Source organism: Salvelinus sp. IW2-2015, linkage group LG4q.2 (assembly GCF_002910315.2).
Source record: "Salvelinus sp. IW2-2015 linkage group LG4q.2, ASM291031v2, whole genome shotgun sequence".
Taxonomy (NCBI): Eukaryota; Metazoa; Chordata; class Actinopteri; order Salmoniformes; family Salmonidae; genus Salvelinus; species Salvelinus sp. IW2-2015.
This window is the reverse complement of record NC_036843.1, coordinates 15,018,130-15,040,225: the sequence shown is the minus strand read 5'-3', so window position 1 is coordinate 15,040,225 and position 22,096 is coordinate 15,018,130. Positions and strand designations below refer to the sequence as shown.

Here is a 22,096-nt window from a genome sequence, read left to right as displayed (position 1 = left end):
CCTGTCAAAATGTAACGAGTACCTTTGGGTGTCAGGGAAAATGTATGGAGTAAAAAGTACATTATTTTCTTCAGGAATAAAGTAAAAGTTGGCAAAAATGTAAATAGTAAAGTACAGATACACCAAAAACGACTTAAGTAGTACTTTAAAGTAGTTTACACCACTGCATTTGATCCAAAGAATAAATAAATGCATGTGTGAGGATTAGAGGCTTTCTAAGATTTTATGTAGACAAAGGTAGCTGCTATTCTACCCTTTTAAATGATTATATGCAGAATTCAATTAATCGTATTTTTTATATGAATAAAGACTTGCTAAAGTGCCAAAATTCAGCAATTTGCCAAGTCCCTCTGTGCACCCTCTACAACTTCTAGGAAGACTTTAACCCACTTAACCCCAACATTTCTCCCAAGTTTTTACCGTCATTGTAAAGTGCTAGGTATTTGGTTGCTTTGACAGTCATTTCTGAAGAATACAAATTTTTTAATGTGATTAGTGAGTCATTTACATATGTCCCTAATTTTAAGGTCAACCCTGTTACGTGGACTGAACTGAATATGGTGAAACTATTACTTTTTAAATATTTTTTTCAAAAGAAACAGTCAAATCAGTCAAATCATAATGTAAAGCAGGAGAGCTGGTCCTACTCTTTTCTGGTGTTGTGGTGGAAAACAGAGGGTCTAGCATTATACATCAACCCTGTCAACCCATAGATAGACAGGCTAGAAATGTTTTAACAATTGCATTTGTTTTGTGAGGCTTGCATTCAATTGCCCCTCCCTGTTTCATACACCAAGCTTCTATTCCCCCTGTCACAAGAGGATTTATGGCTGATTTAAGATGAAATCGTCAACCCTGTTTTGGTCAACCCTGCTACTTTATTTGTATTTATTAGTGATCCCCATTAGCCGCTGCCAAGGCAGAAGCTACTCTTCCTGGAGTCCAAACACATTAAGGCACTTACATCACACATAAAACATCACTACATATCTACAATACAAAATGTATAATACCACCAAACAACAATATTACAATGTACTTGTGGGTAGGTCCATCAGCTGTTATCTCAATATCAAATCATTTCTATGTAACAATTAAGTACCTATTAAAATGTTAAATTAAAATGATAAAAAGTATTCTTAGCAAAGGACAATTTCTCAAGCAAGAATTTTGCTAGAACTGTCTGGAGTGGTCTGAGTCAGGAGGGAAAAATGTAGAATTTGCTGTTATTGGCAGAGAGGTTTGGAACTCTCTTGCTTATTGGTCTATTAACTAAACTGAACAAAAATATAAACGAAACATGCAACAATTTCAAGATTTTACTGAGTTACAGTTCATGTAAGGAAATCAGTTAATTGAAATAAATTCATTAGTCTCTAATCTATGGATTTCATATGACTGGACAGGGGCGCAGCCATGGGTGGGCATCGGCCCACCCACTTGGGAGCCAGAGCCACCCATTGCAGAGCCAGGCCAATCAGAGTGTAAAAAAGTCTGTCCTGCTCCTCTCCTCGTTACCTAACTTCCCCTCACAGTCCCTTCAGTTTCCCTTAATTCCCGTTAGTTTGGCTGCTCAGGCTACCTACAGTTGAAGTCCGAAATTTACATACACCTTAGCCAAATACATTAACTCAGTTTTTCACAATTCCTGACGTTTAATCCTAGTAAAAATCCCTGTCTTAGGTCAGTTACGATCACCACTTTATTTTAAGAATGTGAAATGTCAGAATAATAGTAGAGAGCTTTTGGTAGCATTGCCTTTAAAAAGTTTAACTTGGGTCAAACGTTTCAGGTAGCCTTCCACAAGCTTCCCACAATAAGTTGGGTGAATTTTGGCCCATTCCTCCTGACAGAGCTGGTGTAACTGAGTCACGTTTGTAGGCTTCCTTGCTCGCACATGTAACGGATGTGAAATGGCTAGCTAGTTAGCGGTGGTGCGCGCTAATAGCCTTTCAATCGGTTACGTCACTTGCTCTGAGACCTTGAAGTAGTGGTTCCCCTTGCTCTTCAAGGGCCGCGGCCTTTGTGGAGCGGTGGGTGACTGTTGTTGATGTGTGCAGAAGGTCCCTGGTTCGCGCCCGGGACGGACTAAAGTTAAACTGTTACACACACACTTTTTCAGTTCTGCCCACACATTTTCTATAGGATTGAGGTCAGGGCTTTGTGATGGCCACTACAATACCTTGACTTTGTTGTCCTTAAGCCATTTTGCCAACTTTGGAAGTATGCTTGGAGTCATTGTCCATTTGGAAGACCCATTTGTAACTAAGCTATAACTTCCGGACTAATGTCTTGAGATGTTGCTTCAATATATCCACATAATTTTCCTTCCTCATGATGCCATCTATTTTGGGAAGTGTGCAGTTGCAAACCGTAGTCTGGCTTTTTTTATGGCGGTTTTGGAGCAGTGGCTTCTTCCTTGCTGAGCGGCCTTTCAGGTTATGTCGATATAGGACTCGTTTTACTGTGGATATAGATACTTTTGTACCTGTTTCCTCCAGCATCTTCACAAGGTCCTTTGCTGTTGTTCTGGGATTGATTTGCCCTTTTCGCACCAAAGTACGTTCATCTCTAGGAGACAGAACGCGTCTCCTTCCTGAGCGGTATGACGGCTGCGTGGTCCCATGGTGTTTATACTTCCATACTATTGTTTATACAGATTAATGTGGTACCTTCAGGCATTTGGAAATTGCTCCTAAGGATGAACCAGACCTGTGGAGGTCTACGATTTTTTTCTGAGGTCTTGGCTGATTTCTTTTGATTTTCCCATGATGTCAAGCAAAGAGGCACTGAGTTTGAAGGTATGCCTTGAAATACATCCACAGGTATACCTCCAATTGACTCAAATGATGTCAATTAGCCTATCAGAAGCTTCTAAAACCATGACAAAATTTTCTGGAATTTTCCAAGCTGTTTAAAGGCACAGTCAACTTAGTGTATTTAAACTTCTGACCCACTGAAATTGTGATACAGTGAATTATAAGTAAAATAATCTGTCTGTAAACAATTGTTGGAAAAATTACTTGTGTCATGCACAAAGTAGATGTCCTAACCGACTTGCCAAAACTATAGTTTGTTAACAAGAAATTTGTGGAGTGGTTGAAAAACGAGTTTAATGACTCCAACCTAAGTGTATGTAAACTTCCGACTTAAGCTGTAAGTTATCCCTCACCCATCATAGCTCTGCCATTCCCAACGAATCAGAGAGCTAGGCAATGCACATCTGGACACTGCACCCACCCATTCAGGTCAGAGTGTTATCGTCATCCGAAGGGAGAAGACCCATGTTCCTAAGGAAGATGAGTTGCGAGGCCCTTTACACCTCTCTCATCTAAGAGACTACCAGCCCTGCTACAGGCCTCCTCAGTGGTCAGGGAGTGACCACACCCTCACCATTTGGGAGCTGATGAGAGAATGCGAGTACCTGCATCACGAGCAGCAAGAGGGCAGGAGGGCATACTCTAGGCTCTCCCGGCCTGAGTCACCGCCGCGGGAGCACCAGCACCGCCGCGGGAGCACCAGCACCGCCGCTACTCTCCTGACCACCACCGCTCTAGGTCTCCCCGGCTAGAGCCATCATCACCCCTGCCACGGGAGCGCCATCACTGAAGGTCCTCCCCGAGTCGGCCTGGCTACTCCCCTGAGAGACACTACTCCAGGCCCTCCCGGCCTGAGTGTTCTCCACCTCCATGGGACCATTGGTCGTATTTGCCAGATCGTCAGGAGCGCCTCCAGCTGCTGTCCCAACCGATGTCCCTTTTGGCCCCCCCAGCCAGAGGCACGGGAGCGTCAGAACTGGCCTAGCTCCCAAGCAGATGAAGACAACTCCAGAGTGCACAGTCCATGACACCAAGGTCTGCACTCTCCTCAGCCAGCTCCTCGACCAGCCACAGTAAAGGAGACTCTTGCTCCAGTCGTGGAGCCACAGCCAGCCGCTGCCATGGGGCCTGTTCTGGTTGCGGAGTCGTCCTCTCCACCCAATGGGGATCCGTGCTTCTACATCTGCATTGCTTACTGTTCGTGGTTTTAGCCTGGGTTTCTGTATAGCACTTTCTGACATCGGCTGATGTAAAAAGGGATTCATAAATAAATGTCATTGATTGATCCCCTGATAGTTGAGGCAGACACTCCGGTGACCACAACACACACACAGCTGTTTCCATTTGAAGATTCCAAGTCATTCAGATGACCAAAATCATATAAACATCTTCAAATGGAAACAGCTGTGTCTGCGTGTGCATGTGGTGGTGACCAAGTGTTCAGTATGGGCCTCAACATCATGTTCTAACCGCACAAGTACTATAGAGGACAGAACCAAACCAATCAGTTATAAGTATGTAGCGGGTGAGGGCATTCATAGCCGACCGCTCAGACGGGTGAGGGCATACCAGTCAACCGTTTTTACGTGGTCATTCAAGACGGATTTAGTGACCAATCGTTTACACAGAGTGAGTTTTTCCCACAGAAGGGCTTTATTACAGACAGAAATACTCCTCAGTTTCATCAGCTGTCTGCGTGGCTGGTCTCAGACGATCCCCGCAGGTGAAGAAGCCGGATGTGGAGGTCCTGGGCTGGCGTGGTTACACGTGGTCTGCGGTTTTTAGTCCGGTTGGACGTAATGCCAAATTCTCTAAAACATTAAATTTTCTGGCAACTGCTCTGGTGGACATTTCTGCAGTCAGCGTTACAATTGCACACTCCCTCAAAACTTTAAACATCTGTGGCATTGTGTTGTCACAAAACTGCACATTTTAGAGTGGCCTTTCATTGACCCTAGCACAAGGTGCACCTATGTAATTAATGATCATGCTGTTTAATCAGCTTCTTGATATGCAACACCTGTCAGGTGGATGGATTATCTTGGCAAAGGACAAATGCTCACTAAAAGGGATGTGCACAAAAATTGAGAGAAATCATATTTTTGTGCGTATGGAACATTTCTGGGATCTTTTATTTTAGCTCATGAAACATGGCACTTTACATGTTGCATTTATATTCTTGTTCGGTATAATTGTCACATGGAAGGCCAAAACTCCATCCCACTAAAACAGGTTGAAATTTCAGGCTGTCTTTTCAAACAGCTCTTACACTAAAAGGGCATTATCGTAATTTTCACAATGTCACAGTATTATTTCAAACTCATATTGTGGAAATAAATATAACACAGGAAATTACGTTTTTGACTGCACTGGGCCTTAAATAGACACTTACTATAGTAAAACAAAAATGACCTCATGAGATGGGAAAACATATTATGACAGAATTGTTTAATTATGTGAAATCATAAAGGCACCGAATTGGTTGGAGACCCATGAACTGCCATTAAAAAGGCTATACAAAAGGAGGATATAATAACCTTTGGCTCCTGGGTTGTTCTTTTGCCAAAAGGGGTCCCCTAAATAAACAGGAATAATTGTCCATAAATTACCATATTGGACAGGTTCCAAATCCCAGACCCAAATTCCATGGCATTACAAACGGATTCTGCAAATTAACAAAGATATTTCAGTGCCATCACAATGTAGGGAGCACAACTTGACCTTGTTCTGTCGAGGACATACTGTATCATATCTAACATCCACGCACACCAGTTAGTACCCAATGTTCTAGCACTGACTGGTCACAAATGTGTCGATGTTGGGCTGATATAACAAGACAATGCGCTGCAGCTGAGATGGTGCGACAGTCATTATTTGTGTAATGAGCTGTCTCAGTGGCAGTGTGTGGCGTGGCAGTCTGATCTGTCAGCCAATGAAGTGCGAGACCTGTGCTGGAAAGTCGGAGGTCACTGAAGCAAAGGCTTGCACCAAAGGGGCTGGGATTCAGCACTTAACACTTTGAAGTGCTCGTTAAAATGTAATTTTTGGACAATATGCTCGTTTCTGTTGAAGAGAGAATTGTTCCTAATGCACTGAGTGGTTTCATCCATCACAGTCAGCCATGTGATTGTATTAACAGGTGTTCACAGAAAGGTAATTTCTGAAAAGACTAATTGAAAGTCTATCATGGCACTATTATTGATTAGAGATCTTTCAAATTTACACAAAATACACTAAACAATAATATGTAAAGTGTTGGTCCCATGTTTCATGAGATGAAATAAAATATCCCAGAAATGTTCCATACGCACAAAAAGCTTATTTCTCTCAAATGTTGTGCACACATTTGTTTACATCCCTGTGAGCATTTCTCCTTTGCCAAGATAATCCATCCACCTGACAGGTGTGGCATATCAAGAAGCTGATTAAACAGCATAATAATTACACAGGTGCACCTTGTGCTGGGGGACAATAAAAGGCCACTCTACAATGCGCCGTTTTGTCACACAACACAATGACAAGAATGTCTCAAGTTGAGGGAGCGCAATTGGCACGATGACTGCAGGAATGTCCACCAGAGCTGTTCCCAGAAAATGTAAATGTTCATTTCTCTACCATAAGCCGCCTCCAATGTCATTTGAGAGAATTTGGCAGTATGTCCAACCGCCCCTTGCAACCGCAGACCACGTATATATCGCAGACCACGCCCCTACCTTTTTTAAGGTATCTGTGACCAACAGATGCATATCTGTATTCCCAGTCATGTGAAATCCATAGATTTATTTAAATTGACTGATTCCTTATATGAACTGTAACTCAGTAAAATCTTTTAAAATTGTTGCATGTTGCATTTATAGTTTATATTAATGTTTAGTATAGAATACTGAATGCCAGTTAAAGGGGTAGATCTTCAATTAAAATTAGATGTAGAATGCAGGCAAACCAATGGATTGATGTGTCCATTTTGGGACACTCCTGTCAGTTACGTTGTTACGTTAATGGACTAGACCACAGAGTACTCACATCTTTTGAGTGTCATGTAGAGATTATGCCCTCTTTAAAAAAAATGTTTTATCTTTAACTAGGCAAGTCAGTTACGAACAAATTCTTATTTACAATGACGGCCTGCCCCTGAACGACAGATTTTTACCTTGTCAGCTCGGGGATTCGATCTAGCAACCTTTGGGTTACAGGCCCAGTGCTCTAACCACAAGGCTACCTGCCGCCCCTTGAAGACACTCGTTGAAGTCTGAAGTCTCTGTTTTGTGGACTTTGAAGTGGCATTGTCCTCTGTCTGTAAGAGCATGATGTGGGGCTGTTGTAATGGAATCTGTTTTGCTGTGCTGGCTGGCTCTCCACTGCACCCCATCTGTAATTACACCACACAGACACCCACTCACAGGGGGTAGCTGCTGTCTGCTGCGCCCTCCACAACGTTATTTGTGTAAACTCAGCCATCTTGTCAACCTAGCAGTCTGGGTGCAATGGATAGCAAACCATGATATGATGATGTGTATGTATGATACTGTACACGGAGCAGTCACTCTGTATGGAGACTTCTAAACTGCAACCTTCCTTCCTCCCTCCCTGCCTTGAAGTGTAAGGACCTAATTCTAACTAGAGATCCACACCTGTAATTCTGGGCCTGTAGCAAGGATCTCAAGAAAGACAGGTAAATCTTCTCAGGGGGAAAAAATCCCAGTTAAGAAAAACTTTTGTTTTAGATATTTGAAGACCCAAAGCGCTTTTCCCCTAGTCTCCTCTTTATGTTTGGTCCCTTTAACTTCCCATGTTTCTTTCCTCCTGTCTGCTCACGGCATGGATTAATATTACATCAATGGCCAGAGGCTTGCTCTTGTACACAATGTTCCTACTAAATGGAGGCAACACTGCAGCTAACCTAACAGAGCCAAAAACATAGGAGTGGACTCAAACTACTACCCACATCCCATCGACAGATGCACATTTTTATTTAAATGCCCTCTGCATTACTGGATCAGCCTCGCAGTCATTGTCTTTTCCCCTTCCTCTTGGCTACTTAGCTTATTCAAGTCTGTCTCAAAATACAATACTGCCCCTTTAGGACAAAAAAAAGCTCTTTACCGGACTTGCTTTTCAAAGATGGTTAGAAATGTACAGGTTTTGTGCTCTTGTAGGATGCAATCACTACCACATTGCTGACTACAAATTAAGTATAACTGGGCCAATAACTCACTAACTAGCAAAGAATATGAACAAATGTGCACACGTGGCCACATGCAGCTCTTGCTTTGATCACAAAACAAGTGCATAATAATCCTGACCGCTCATGCTGTAAAACACTCCACTTCAAAGTGAATGGCACAAATCCATATGGCAAATGGTCTGCTTTGCAATACTGCAGCTGATTGGTTAAGGCTCACCGGTCTGTGTAGAGTACAGGCCTGAGTCATGCCTGTTAATGCAATAGAATCATACTCCAATGCATTCTGCCTACAACAAAATCTCTTGCATAGTTAGTGTGGCATACGAAGTCTTGCATAGTTTGTTTTGTTTCAGTATGTTGCATTGAAAGTGGCTAATATTGTGTTGATTCGATCACAATTCCCACAGTAAAGGGAAATGTTGATAGTGTTAACTAACGGGGAAAACTCTAGAAAGTTGAGTGAAGTTCAATCTCATGCTTAGAGGGAACATTGTTCTCTACCCAGTTTCACACCGTGGCTATCCCCTGCCGAGAGTGCCAGGGAAACCACAGGCCACCACCCTGGCGCCAACCCACAGTGCACATCGGCCCAATCAATACCCTTGCATTTCCTGTCCATTTGCTGCAGGTCACGGGAATGGGACTCATTAATAATTACTGCTGGCGGAGCTTCAAGTGTGCTCCTCGTGGCACGGCCAACGAAAGTTGACATTTTCCCATCCTAGATTTTTGTTTTCTGTTGCACGGTGACTGAGCAAAGTCATAATAGCAGTAAAGTAGTAAACACAATAAAATAACTCAACAGATGACTGGATGTGAATTGTTTTAATAGCAAACAGTTAAATGGAGTTTTAAAGGTGTGGTCTGTAGTTTCATTTCCGGTAAACGCCGGTAAGACTTAGGGGGTTGTGAGTATTCTGCTCACTGATTGGCTTAAATGTAACCAAGATTGTTTTTCTAGCATCAATTGATTGTGTCCTGAGGCCACAGGAGAGTAGGGGGGTCAGAACTTTGTGACAGCGCGAGCGATGTTCTCCAAGGCTGAGCGTGCCTCAGAGGAAGGGAAACACTGGATGGACTCCAGAGCTTTGTTGCCGTGGTAACGACACAGATCTATTGTCGAGGTGACACCTTTCTCCAACTTGATCGTGGACCGCAGCTGTTACAGGAAGAGACCATAGGACATGACTTCAGCATTTTTTTTATGTAAGCAAATGTTGAAATGAGCATCCTATTGTGAACACTGAGGATGGGAATGTGCAGTGGTCTATACAAAACTACATTGGTCATGAGACTCCTCCTCCCCCCAGACACACTGAATAGTCTTGGGTGTCTTTCCCCTCTTCTGCTTTGGCTCAGTCAGGAGATCTTTTTGCTTAGGGCGTTCTACCTAATGAATTCTGGGACTGAAAAGACCCTGTGGGCTTTCGCTTAAAAAACAGCAGGCAGGGAGCATTGCTCCACTGCACTAATGTGGGTGCACGCTCCTCAGTTTGGAAACGGGGACACAGCAAACTCCAAGTCTCCTCCACACTCCATTAGTCCCCAGAAAGTCCTGTCCATCACTTTCTCTTCCTATGTTGAACAACAGGTGGCCGAGATATCCAAAATATGGTCTGACAGACCATTTCCATGGTTGTTCAGACTGCATTACATTTAAGACTAACAGGAGCAGCGCACAGGGCACACCTAGTGTTTGACACAATATGTATTTCAGCGTAAAAGCCCAGGCAAGCAGGACACATTTATTATATTGTAAATACTAATCTATATGAAAATGATCGTAGCTACAATAACTGTGGTGCAGTTAGGAGGAAACATTCTCCCCATATCCCCCCTCGTGTCCTCATGAAGGAGATTCTCTGACAATGCAACTGTCTCAGTCTCTCTGTCTCCTCCACAAATAGTCTTGGGTACCTAATCCCCCACGATCTGGTTTCAGACGTGACCAGAGATTCCCCCCCCTGTTGTCTCTTCCTACACCCCCATATGTCCCCTCCTTTCCTCTCTAACTGACTTTGGGAAGGAAATGTCAAACTTGAGATTGGTTACAGTGGATATCAACACTATCTAAGCATCTTTGACAGTCTTGCAATCCACCTTGCTACCATACCACAATAAAAAACATCCACTGTATATGTACATTCACCCTGCTGACCTTTGTATAGTCCATTTGTCTTCCAATAGTTTTTGCCTGTTTACAGAGAAAGATGGGAAATAAAATTCAAGAAGTATTCATATTTACCTTGTAGCTATATAAACAATTAAAATGTCAGAAAAAGTAATAGCACAGGATAAGTGGTTCAATACCTGTTGCAGCTGATGACACCATCTCTCCTGCCCCACAATCTGACGGTGGAAAACCACAGGGGCCGAGTTAAAACTGAAGGTTACTGGGTCTGCTGAGCTGCTCTTTACAAATAGCTGCAGGTCAGAATTCAACTAAAGAGGGGGGAAATGACAGCATTAGTCTATAATCATGACAGCCTAATCATGATCCTTACATGTTACATTTCACCACCTCTCAGTATATTGCAAATACCCGCTGTGTCCTTTTCACTCGCATTTTCACATTTTTAGGAAAGACAAGGGAAGCAGCATGAATCTATACTTTTCAGCAAAGCCAATCTTTCAGGTTTCCTGCAATACTTGCCTTGTGGCCCAATGATAGATGCTTGCCATATTTGTAAGCCAGTCCTTGGGCATCTTTGTCATGTTTGGCAAGCTCCATCGCTGCCTGACAGCTTTTTGCCAGCAAGGCACCATGGGACAAGAACGTCTGCTCCTCCCACGTGACCATGTTGATTTCATCAGTCAGGCTATTGTCCTGAGAAGAGCAGTTTACATAAAATGTTATGTATTCAGTTATGACTGTTTCCATTATGTAGAAGTACATTTTTATCCAAATATCTACATTTCGAATAACAGCTCCAACCATAGAAAATATAAACTGTAGACTAAAACAATTAATTTTGTTAAAAATTGTGATTTATAAAACACAGTATAAAGCTCCAAGGAGAGAAGAGCCCAGGTTGAAACTGGAACCTCCTCTGAGGTAGAACACAACACTGAGTTCTGCTGGGAAAGCTCTTCTTCAAAGGGTGAGGTGTAAACCGTCTCTCTACCCCTGTCACAAATAATCAGGTACGTCCAGTAGCATCCAGTATGTAATAATAGCAGATACCTGATAGAACAGTGTTATTCATTTAAGCCCACTAAAAAGTTTGTCCAAATTGATAATTTAGTAAAATACATGTTTTAGTTTTTTGTAAAAAAACGTACATTTTTTAGTTATTATGACCATAACTGTAGTAGGGGATGCCTTGACAGATTTGTTTTTAGGAATTTTCTCAGTTTGTATGGTGTCATGTAACTGCCAAAATAAAGGAAACACTTGAGTAAATAAGGGATAAAAAATATTTTGAAAGCAGGTGCTTCCACACAGGTGTGGTTTTCTGAGTTATTTAAGCAATTAACATCCCATCATGCTTCGGGTCATGTATACAACAATGCCTAGTTGCCCATTATTTTGGCTACCATGGCTAGAAGAGATCTCAGTGAATTTGAAAGGGGGGTCTCAAAACGAGCACAGGTGGTTTAAAGGGTGTGTGTGTCTCAGTCACCAGATCTCAACCCAATTGAACACTTATGGGAGAATCTGGAGCGGCGTCTGAGACAGTGTTTTCTAGCACCATCAACAAAACACCAAATCGACTGAATATTTTATGGAAGGGTGTCACATCCCTCCTGTGGAGTTCCAGACACCTGTAGAATCTGTGCCAAGGTGCATTGAGGTTGTTCTGGTGCCCAATGCCCTATTAAGACACTATGTTGGCGTTTCCTTTATTTTGGCAGTTACCTGTAACATTAGCTGGCTCGGGTGACCCTGGTAGTGGTATAGAAATTGTCTTACCTCCAAACGGTTGGGGATCTCATGGTAGATTCCCTGCACCAAGTCACCAATTGCACTCGATATCAACTCCACAACCTGTCAAACGCAAAATAAAAAAAGCTTTGCTTAACCACCATTGAAAGTACTTTACGTAGTATTGAAATTGCTCTAAAGAGAGATGGGGATGGGGTTTAGACTAAGAGGGTGTCTGGGTTGTAAATTAACCAGCTCTAACTCCTCACATTGCCAGCTCATTATCAGACAAAGTGTGGACTGACTGAGGACTGCCTGCTGTTTTCATTAAGCACACCCAGACTGAGCTTTATCAATTTGAATCCTATTTATAGCGACCCCCAGTATAAACTGTATTATGAGGCTTTATCAGGTATCCAGTCTGAGAAGCTGAAAGGCAGATGGCAAGGCAGAAATCAGGAAATGTCATGAGGGCTGAGGGGTTGATTAGGCTCTGGAGCAGTGGTCTGACATCTGGTGCTCTTTATCATCTCTAACCCGACTCAGAATTGATTATCAATTTGATACCTTCTTGTTTTAGATATAACTTCACTCTGCTCAACAGGGTGTGGCTGGGCGGTATTGTATATTCATAATTTTTATTGTTATGTTTTACACTAGCTCCCTCCCGCGCCTTTGAGGAATTCTCACAAGTCTACTAGGTCCAAGTGTGTGGGCATGTAGTGGAATGAATGCAAAAAAACCTCAGAGGTCATATTGTGTCATCTGTCTGCAGTTGCCCAGACCCTCTTGCAGTGGGAATCCATGACTACTTTTTAAATTGCACTCTCACGCATGATACTAATCCTACAAAGTAAATTCAGTCAGGCACCTTATTTTATATGATTGTCCAAATCAGTGACTGAGTTTAAATAATCACAAACACGATGTTTATCAGCTTTTTCTTCTTTCACAATCAATTGCTCCTAAAGAACAGCGTATGGGCACAAAGATTTACAGTTCTAGGTTGATGATAAGAAAGACAATCCATATGCTGTACTCTCTTACAGTCAAGAGGTTTTTTCATGATTTGAGAGCGTGTCTCTATCAGAGTCTTCATAGTGCGCTCGGGGTAACCAGATCCTTTAGGAAATATTAAAGAAACTCAAGCCTCACAAAAGGCCCAAAAGGACAATACCCCTACAGTGTTCCCAGATGTGCTGTCTTTGCTAGGCTGGGAATGAGGAAAATGAAGTGAGGGGGGAGTCTTTTTTTGGAAAGTATCAGATAAGCCACGGCCTCCCCCTTACTCTACTCCCAAATCCAGGCAGATCGTGTTTTGCCGACAGGTCTGTGAGGGAGAGAAACCGGAGCTGGGCTCCGAGATCACTTTACCATTTATACTGGCCTAGGATTCCTCTCAAGGCCGGAACACATAATCCAGATCAATTGCTCCCCTAAAAAATTCTCTGGTTTATGTGAAATGCTTATACACCTCCAAGCGCTTATGCTATGACTGCTACTACAGTCATGTCTGTCTTGGTAACACACAACAATCCTTGAAAAATGTAAAATATCAAGAAATTGGTGAGTGTGAACATTTTATTCTCTATCAAGTATTGAATAGGGGTCTCTATTTGTCATTGTCTATTTGTTAAAGAGACAGTGTCATGACCATAGTTTAGACACACATGTGAGTACTAATTTCAAGTAGGCTATGTTTTCCAACTCTTGTGATCATTTTACTGTTAGGGGGAGAGTGGGGGGCACATGTATGTCCAACAGGGGGAGCTCTAGAAAGTCATTACATTATTGAAAAGACGACAATATGAATTATACTGCAAAACAAATGAGTGTCATGATGTTCATGTAAGGTGTTAAAAATGCCTATGTATATCACTTTGACAATGCACAAATTTAAAGAAACAGGGGTACTTCTGTTATCAGAATTGTCATGATAACAGTGTCTTTAGGTGGCATTTTAAAAATGCCTGTTTGTCTGTCTGAGCATGAACAATCTGAGCTGAGGGGAGAATTTGGAAGATTGCAAAGCAGAGAGAAAATAGGTTATTATGATCCTCTTGTGCAGCCACATTCTGACAGTTGAGGTTGGTGACACATTTTGACAGTTGAGGTTGGTGACACATTCTGACAGTTGAGGTTGGTGACACATTCTGACAGTTGAGGTTGGTGACACATTCTGACAGTTGAGGTTGGTGACACATTCTGACAGTTGAGGTTGGTGACACATTCTGACAGTTGAGGTTGGTGACACATTCTGACAGTTGAGGTTGGTGATACATTCTGTCAGCAAAGGATTGCCAGTGTATGCACTGGAAGTGATCTGTGACCCCCATGCTCACACACACAGAAACACAATCTGCAGAAGTGCTTAGTAAGAATGAGTAGAAGAACATAAGAGAATGTAACCTGTGTAAATGGGGGTGCATTATTCCCACCCAAGCATATTTTGTGTGTGTGTGTGTGAGTATCAGTCTGCCTGCCAGTGGCCTAAGTGAGGGAATAGATTTGTTGATTCGATCAATCCACAACGGCCAGGAAAACTTGTGGTGTTTAAACTCCTCTGCTTATACTGTTTGTATTCTCATCAATATCCTTATCTGTACTGCAGTCATCTCAACATTGTCAAGTATCCTCTTCATCTCACTGACAATCTATTGAAACCTCACAGGTAAAAGGCTGAAATCAGATTGCATTTTGGAAGACATTTAAAAGCAGAACGAAAAAGCTACAGGGCAAGAAATGTGTCCATCTCCAACAGAATGTTATATGATGACTATTTCATACCTTAGTATTGTTTAGCTGGGCCAGTCCAGTGCAAGCATTGGCAAGCAAGAAGTCCCCACTGAGAACGGCCATCTTGTTTCCAAACTGCATGTCCTTCAGGGGACCGTCAGAGTTGGTCCACTCCTTTAGGTTGACGATCCCACGATGCACCAGGAAGGCCGTGTGGATGAGCTCTGTGATTTCAGCCAGGTTCCTCTGGCTACAGAGGAGGAAATGTATACATTGTCGAATTGTCATCAGTAAAGCATACACTGAACAAAAATATAAAATGCAACAATTCCAAAGATTTTATTGAGTTATTAGTTCATAAGGAAATCAGTCAATTGAAATAAATTCATTAGGGCCAAATCTATGGATTATGCTGAAACATGAGGTGATTGCGGCAGATAAATATCACTTGTTATTGATATCTACATAGCGCATTGATGTGAATCACACTGCTGCTCTCTCATTTTAGCCATTTGTGCTTTGCGGATTGAGTTGTTGTGGATGGCTGTTCACAAATTTAAATGTGTATTTGAACCCAATAATGGTTGAATTCAAGAAGTTTAAGCTGCCTATCAATCATTGTTTTTGAAACCAGTGGACAGCCAGTGAAAAATGCGCTCTTGCAAATGCTGCATAGTGCATCCATTGGCCTAATACACACATGCTCAAACTCGCACACTTTTGATAGACTGACAGGGGCAATCTGTAGTTGCTACATCCATTTTTTCAAAGGTTTGGACACACCTACTCATTCAAGGGTTTTATTTTTACTATTTTCTACATTGTAGAATAATAGTGAAGACATCAAAACTATGAAATAACACATATGCACTCATGTTGTAACCAACAAAAAAAAAGTGTTAAATCAAAATATATTTTACATTTTTCAAAGTAGCCATGCTTTGCCTTGATGACAGCTTTGCACACTCTTGGCATTCTCTCATACAGCTTCACCTGGAATGCTTTTCCAACAGTCTTGAAGGAATTCCCACATATGCTGCACTTGCTGGCTGTGTATCGCTGCAGAATGCTGTGGTAGCCCTGCTGGTAAAGTGTGCCTTGAATTCTAAAATACACTGCTCAAAAAAATAAAGGGAACACTTTTAAACAACACAATGTAACTCCAAGTCAATCACACTTTTGTGAAATCAAACTGTCCACTTAGGAAGCAACAGTGATTGACAATAAATTTCACATGCTGTTGTGCAAATGGAATACACAACAGGTGGAAATTATAGGCAATTAGCAAGACACCCCCAATAAAGGAGTGGTTCTGCAGGTGGTGACCACAGACCACTTCTCAGTTCCTATGCTTCCTGGCTGATGTTTTGGTCACTTGGACATGGACTTCCACTCGTAGTGTAGCATGAGACGAGTCTACAACCCACACAAGTGGCTCAGGTAGTGCAGCTCATCCAGGATGGCACATCAATGCGAGCTGTGGCAAGAAGGTTTGCTGTGTCTGTCAGCGTAGTGTCCAGAGCATGGAGGCGCTACCAGGAGACAGGCCAGTACATCAGGAGACGTGGAGGAGGCCGTAGGAAGGCAACAACCCAGCAGCAGGACCGCTACCTCCGCCTTGGTGCAAGGAGGAGCAGGTGGAGCACTGCCAGAGCCCTGCAAAATGACCTCCAGCAGGCCACAAATGTGCATGTGTCTGCTCAAACGGTCAGAAACAGACTCCATGAGGGTGGTATGAGGGCCCGACGTCCACAGGTGGGGGTTGTGCTTACAGCCCAACACCGTGCAGGACGTTTGGCATTTGCCAGAGAACACCAAGATTGGCAAATTCGCCACTGGCGCCCTGTGCTCTTCACAGATGAAAGCAGGTTCACACTGAGCACATGTGACAGACGTGACAGAGTCTGGGAGACGCCGTGGAGAACGTTCTGCTGCCTGCAACATCCTCCAGCATGACCGGTTTGGGGTGGGGTCAGTCATGGTTGGGGTTGGAATTTCTTTGGGGGGCCGCACAGCCCTCCATGTGCTCGCCAAGGTAGCCTGACTGCCATTAGGTACCGAGATGAGATCCTCAGACCCCTTGTGAGACCATATGCTGGTGCGGTTGGCCCTGGGTTCCTCCTAATGCAAGACAATGCTAGACCTCATGTGGCTGGAGTGTGTCAGCAGTTCCTGCAAGAGGAAGGCATTGATGCTATGGACTGGCCGCCCGTTCCCCAGACCTGAATCCAATTGAGCACAATCTGGGACATCATGTCTCGCTCCATCCACCAACGCCACGTTGCACCACAGACTGTCCAGGAGTTGGCGGATGCTTTAGTCCAGGTCTGGGAGGAGATCCCTCAGGAGACCATCCGCCACCTCATCAGGAGCATGCCCAGGCGTTGTAGGGAGGTCATACAGGCACGTGGAGGCCACACACACTACTGAGCCTCATTTTGACTTGTTTTAGGACATTACATCAAAGTTGGATCAGCCTGTAGTGTGGTTTTCCACTTTAATTTTGAGTGTGACTCCAAATCCAGACCTCCATGGGTTGATAAATCTGATTTCCATTGATAATTTTTGTGTGATTTTGTTGTCAGCACATTCAACTATGTAAAGAAAACAGTATTTAATAAGAATATTTCATTCATTCAGATCTAGGATGTGTTATTTTAGTGTTCCCTTTATTTTTTTGAGCAATGTATATCACTGACAGTGTCACCAGCAAAGCACCCCACACCATCACACCTCCTCCTCCATGCTTCACGGTGGGAGCCACACATGCGGAGATTATCTGTTCCCCTACTCTGCTTCTCACAAAGACATAGCGATTGGAACCCAAAATCTCACATTTGGACTCATCAGATTAAAGGACATATTTCCATCAGTCTAATGTCCATTGCTCGTGTTGTTTCTTTGCAGCAATTCAACCATGAAGGCCTGATTCACACAGTCTCCTCTGAACAGTTGATTTTGAAATGTGTCGGTTATTTATTTGGGCTGCAATTTATTTGGGCTGCAATTTCCGAGGATGGTAACTCTAATGAACTTATGCTCTGCAGCAGAGGTAACTCTGGGTCTTCCTTTCCTGTGGATGTCCTCATGAGAGCTAGTTTCATCATAGCGCTTGATGCTTTTTGCGACTGCACTTGAAGACACTTTAAAAGTCCTTGAAATTTTCCAGATTGACTGACCTTCAGGTCTTAAAGTAATGATGGACTGTCATTTCTCTTTGCTTATTTGAGCTGTTCTTAACATAAGATGGACTTGGTCTTTTACCAAATAGGGCTATCTTCTGTTTCTGTTTACCCCTACCGTGTCACAATACAACGGATTGGCTCAAACGCATTGAGAAGGAAAGAAATTCTACGAATTAACTTTTAACAAGGCTGTTGATTGAATAATTTAAATGCATTCCATGTGACTACTTCATGAAGCTGGTTGAGAGAACACCAAAAGTGTGCAAAGCTGTCATCAAGGCAAAGGGTGGCTACTTTGAAGAATGTCAAATATATTTTCATTTGTTCAACTGGCAGCGTCATTAAACAGTAGCCACAAAACACCAGTCTCAATGGTAACAGTGAAAAGGCGTCTCCGGGATGCTAACCTTCTAGGCAGAGTTGCAAAGAAAAAGCCATATATCTCAGACTGGCCAACATTTTTTTTATTAAGACGGGCAAAAGAACACAGACACTGGACAGAGGAATTCTGCGTAGAAGGCCAGCATCCCAGAGTCGCCTCTTCACTGTTGACGTTGAGACTGGTGTTTTGCGGGTATTATTTTTTAATCTGCCCAGTTGAGGACTTGTGAGGCGTCTGTTTCTCAAACTAGACACTCTAATGTATTTGTCCTCTTGCTCAGTTGTGCCCTGGGGCCTCCCACTCCTCTTTCTATTCTGGTTAGAGCCAGTTTGCTCTGTTCTCTGAAGGGAGTAGTACACAGCGTTGTACGAGATCTTCAGTTTATTGGCAATTCTCGCATGGAATAAGCCTTCATTTCTCAGAGCAAGAATAGACTGACGAGTTTCAGAAGAAAGTTATTTGTTTCTGGCCATTTTGAGCCTGTAATCGAACCCACAAACTGGCTGCATGCACAGATACTCAACTAGTCTAAAGATGGACAGTTGTATTGCTTCTTTATCAGAACAACAGTTTTAAGCTGTGCTAACATAATTGCAAAAGGGTTTTCTAATGATCAATTAACTAATCCAAGTTGATAATTTTAAAAGGCTAACACAACGTGCCAAAATATAAGCTTGTTTTTCTCCAATGTTTGTAAACATTGAAATGTAAGCAAACACTTCATAGCTTCATAACATGGTTAAAACAATTTTATATTGTGATGTCAGGCTTGCATCCATAGCTCTGTCTATTAATACTGAGAGTGGTTACATTTCTCCGGCCCATCTCTCAACTGTGATTGCCCTTTAACCTCTCTGGGATATTCGGGCGCTAGCGTCACACCTCAACAACAGCCAGTGAAATTTCAGGGCGCAAACAGAAATCTCATAATAACACATTCCTCAAACATACAAGTTTTACACCATTTAAAGATAAACTTGTTGTAATCCAGCCACAGTGTCCGATTTCAAAAGGCTTACAACGAAAGCACACCAACCGATTATGTTAGGTCCAGTACCTAGTCACAGAAAACACAGCCATTTTTCCAGCCAAGAGGAAGTCACAAAAGCACGAAAATAGAGATAACCATTAATCACTAACCTTTGATGATCTCAACAGATGACACTCATAGGACTTCATGTTACACATACATGCATGTTTTGTTCGGTAAAGGTCATATTTATATCCACAAAATCTCAGTTTACATTGGCGCGTTATGTTCAGTAATGTTGTGCCTCGAAAACATCCGGCGAATTGCAGAGAGCCACAATCAATTACAGAAATCTCAAATACAACATTACCTAAAAATAACAAGTGTTATGCATGGAATTTTAGACTCCACTTCTCCTTAATGCAACCGCTGTGTCAGATTTCAAAAAAGCTTTACCGAAAAAGCACACCATGCAATAATCTGAGTACAGCGCCCAGACAACAAAACAAGCCATACAGACATCCGCCATGTTGTGGAGTCAACAGAAGTCAGAAATAGCATTATAAATATTCACTTACCTTTGATGATCTTCATCAGAATGCACTCCCAGGAATCCCAGTTCCACAATAAATGTTTGATTTGTTCGATAAAGTCCATAATTTATGTCCAAATACCTCCTTTTTGTTTGCGCGTTTAGTACACCATCCAAACTCACGAGGCGCGGGCAAGTCCAGCCGAAAGTTCAGGCAAAAAGTCATATTACAGTTCGTAGAAACATGTCAAACGAAGTATAGAATCAATCTTTAGGATATTTTTAACATAAATCTTCAATAATGTTTCAACCGGAGAATTCCTTTGTCTGTAGAAATGCGATGGAACGCAGCTAACTCACGTGAGCACGCGTAATCAGCTCATGCCAGACACCTGACTCATTCAGCTCCCATTCCCCCCTCCTTCACAGTAGAAGCATCAAACAAGGTTCTAAAGACTGTTGACATCTAGTGGAAGCCTTAGGAAGTGCAATCGGACCAAATTTACACTGTATATTCGATAGGCAATGACTTGACAAACTACAAACCTAAGATTTCCCATTTCCTGGTTGGATTTTTTCTCAGGTTTTTGCCTGCCATATGAGTTCTGTTATACTCACAGACATCATTCAAACAGTTTTAGAAACTTCAGAGTGTTTTCTATCCATATATACTAATTATATGCATATTCTAGCTTTTACGACTGAGTAGCAGGCCGTTTACTCTGGGCACCTTTTTATCCAAGCTACTCAATACTGCCCCCGTCCCAAAGAAGTTAAACAGCTGCATATTATCAAGATATCAAAGTGTCACCAACAAAAAGGTAAACAATAGGCCTATAGAAAATGCAGTATATGGCATTCATTTTTCACATGTAAAAAGCACTTTTCAGTCGTGCTCAAAGCATGCCATTCCATGAGCGCAGCATTTCTTTTTCAACTCGAATCAATGAGCCCAATCAGTCCTCCATGACAACAAAATCATAAACAGAGTAGTGCTGGCTAATAATTCCTTAGTTTTGGGGTTATGCTCAGGTAAAACAATTTGGCTAATCTATACTTCCATGTTTCCAAGTCCTATTCTTGAAGATCAAGGGGTATAACATTTATTGGAATGACTGGAATTCTGATAGACTTTGGTTTTTAATGTAAAAATATAATTATTATATGTAGTAGAAAGCGATAGGTTAGAAGACACCTACATAACCAACGCATAAAGTAAAATGTAACATCCATATGCCAGCTATGTAAACTTTTACATTGATTTATCCTGCAATAGATGTTGTTCAATTGGTAAAATACATTTGTCTTATTCTAATGCCTCTTAAGGGGAAAGTAATCTAAAAGTAACTGAATGTGATCAGATTACATTACTGAGTTTGGGCAATCCAAAAGTTACAATACTGATTAGAATTTTGGACAGGTAACTAATAACTAACGGATTACATTTAGAAAGTAACCTACCCAAACCCGCCCTTGCATGGTTGTGGCTAATTCCCATTGCTGTACAGACTAGTATGGTAAGCAATCTATTGTGATAATGTAATTTATACAATGGAAAAGTTATAACCTGCTTACAATATGTTTGCTTCGAATGACTTACTCCTTCAAAGTCATGTAGTGATAATATATAGCTCTAGTGTCTACCTGATTAATGATGATCGCTGGCAATCAACTGCAATGATTTGATTTATCTCTAGAGAAACGGTGCGTTGGGCTCACTAAAACAAACTAAATGGAATTCAAAGTCGGTCAATTAGTTGTTTAATAACCGAAAAAACACATACAATTCGTATATCGCTCAACACTATTCCAGAGAAATGTAGTCTATTGAAAGAGAGAAATGAAACTACAACCGAGATTTAACAGATCTAACTTCAAATTTTCAAACTTAGGTTGCATGGAGTTGATCGATATACGTATACAGTGGGGAGAACAAGTATTTGATCATTGCCGATTTTGCAGGTTTTCCTACTTACAAAGCATGTAGAGGTCTGTAATTTTTATCATAGGTACACTTCAACTGTGAAAGACGGAATACAAAAATCGAGAAAATCACATTGTATGATTTTTAAGTAATTAATTTGCATTTTATTGCATGACATAAGTATTTGATCACCTACCAACCAGTAAGAATTCCGGGGCTTCCTCCACAGACCTAGTTAGTTTTTCTTTAAGAAGCCCTCCTGTTCTCCACTCATTACCTGTTTTAACTTGCACCTGTTTGACCACTCGTTACCCATGTATAAAAGACACAAAAAAACCAGGTCCACCACACTAATCCAACCCTCCTCCAACAGAGTGCTGCGTCGGAGACCCCTGCCACAGACCACGCGACCTTACACGCTGATTCCCGAGAGAGGACCCCATTATCGCATGCGAATAAAATCTGTTATACCCACATCATAAGTACTCTCTTTCTCTT

General features: G+C 42.1%; 1 protein-coding gene across 2 annotated transcripts in view; it reads right to left on the bottom strand.

Moving 5' to 3' along the window:
• Positions 1–8,810: 8,810 nt before the first annotated feature.
• The window catches only part of LOC111963394 (all trans-polyprenyl-diphosphate synthase PDSS2), a 24,715-nt gene continuing 11,429 nt past the window's right edge, over positions 8,811–22,096 (bottom strand). For both annotated transcript variants that reach the window (XM_070443403.1, XM_023986811.1), the window contains exons 3-8: positions 14,657–14,855; positions 11,918–11,992; positions 10,658–10,831; positions 10,315–10,446; positions 10,163–10,198; positions 8,811–9,163 (exon numbers count right to left, since the gene is read on the bottom strand). In XM_070443403.1, coding sequence (XP_070299504.1) covers positions 9,008–9,163; positions 10,163–10,198; positions 10,315–10,446; positions 10,658–10,831; positions 11,918–11,992; positions 14,657–14,855 — 772 coding nt within the window. In that variant the 3' untranslated portion in view covers positions 8,811–9,007. The remainder of the gene's footprint in view (positions 9,164–10,162; positions 10,199–10,314; positions 10,447–10,657; positions 10,832–11,917; positions 11,993–14,656; positions 14,856–22,096) is intronic.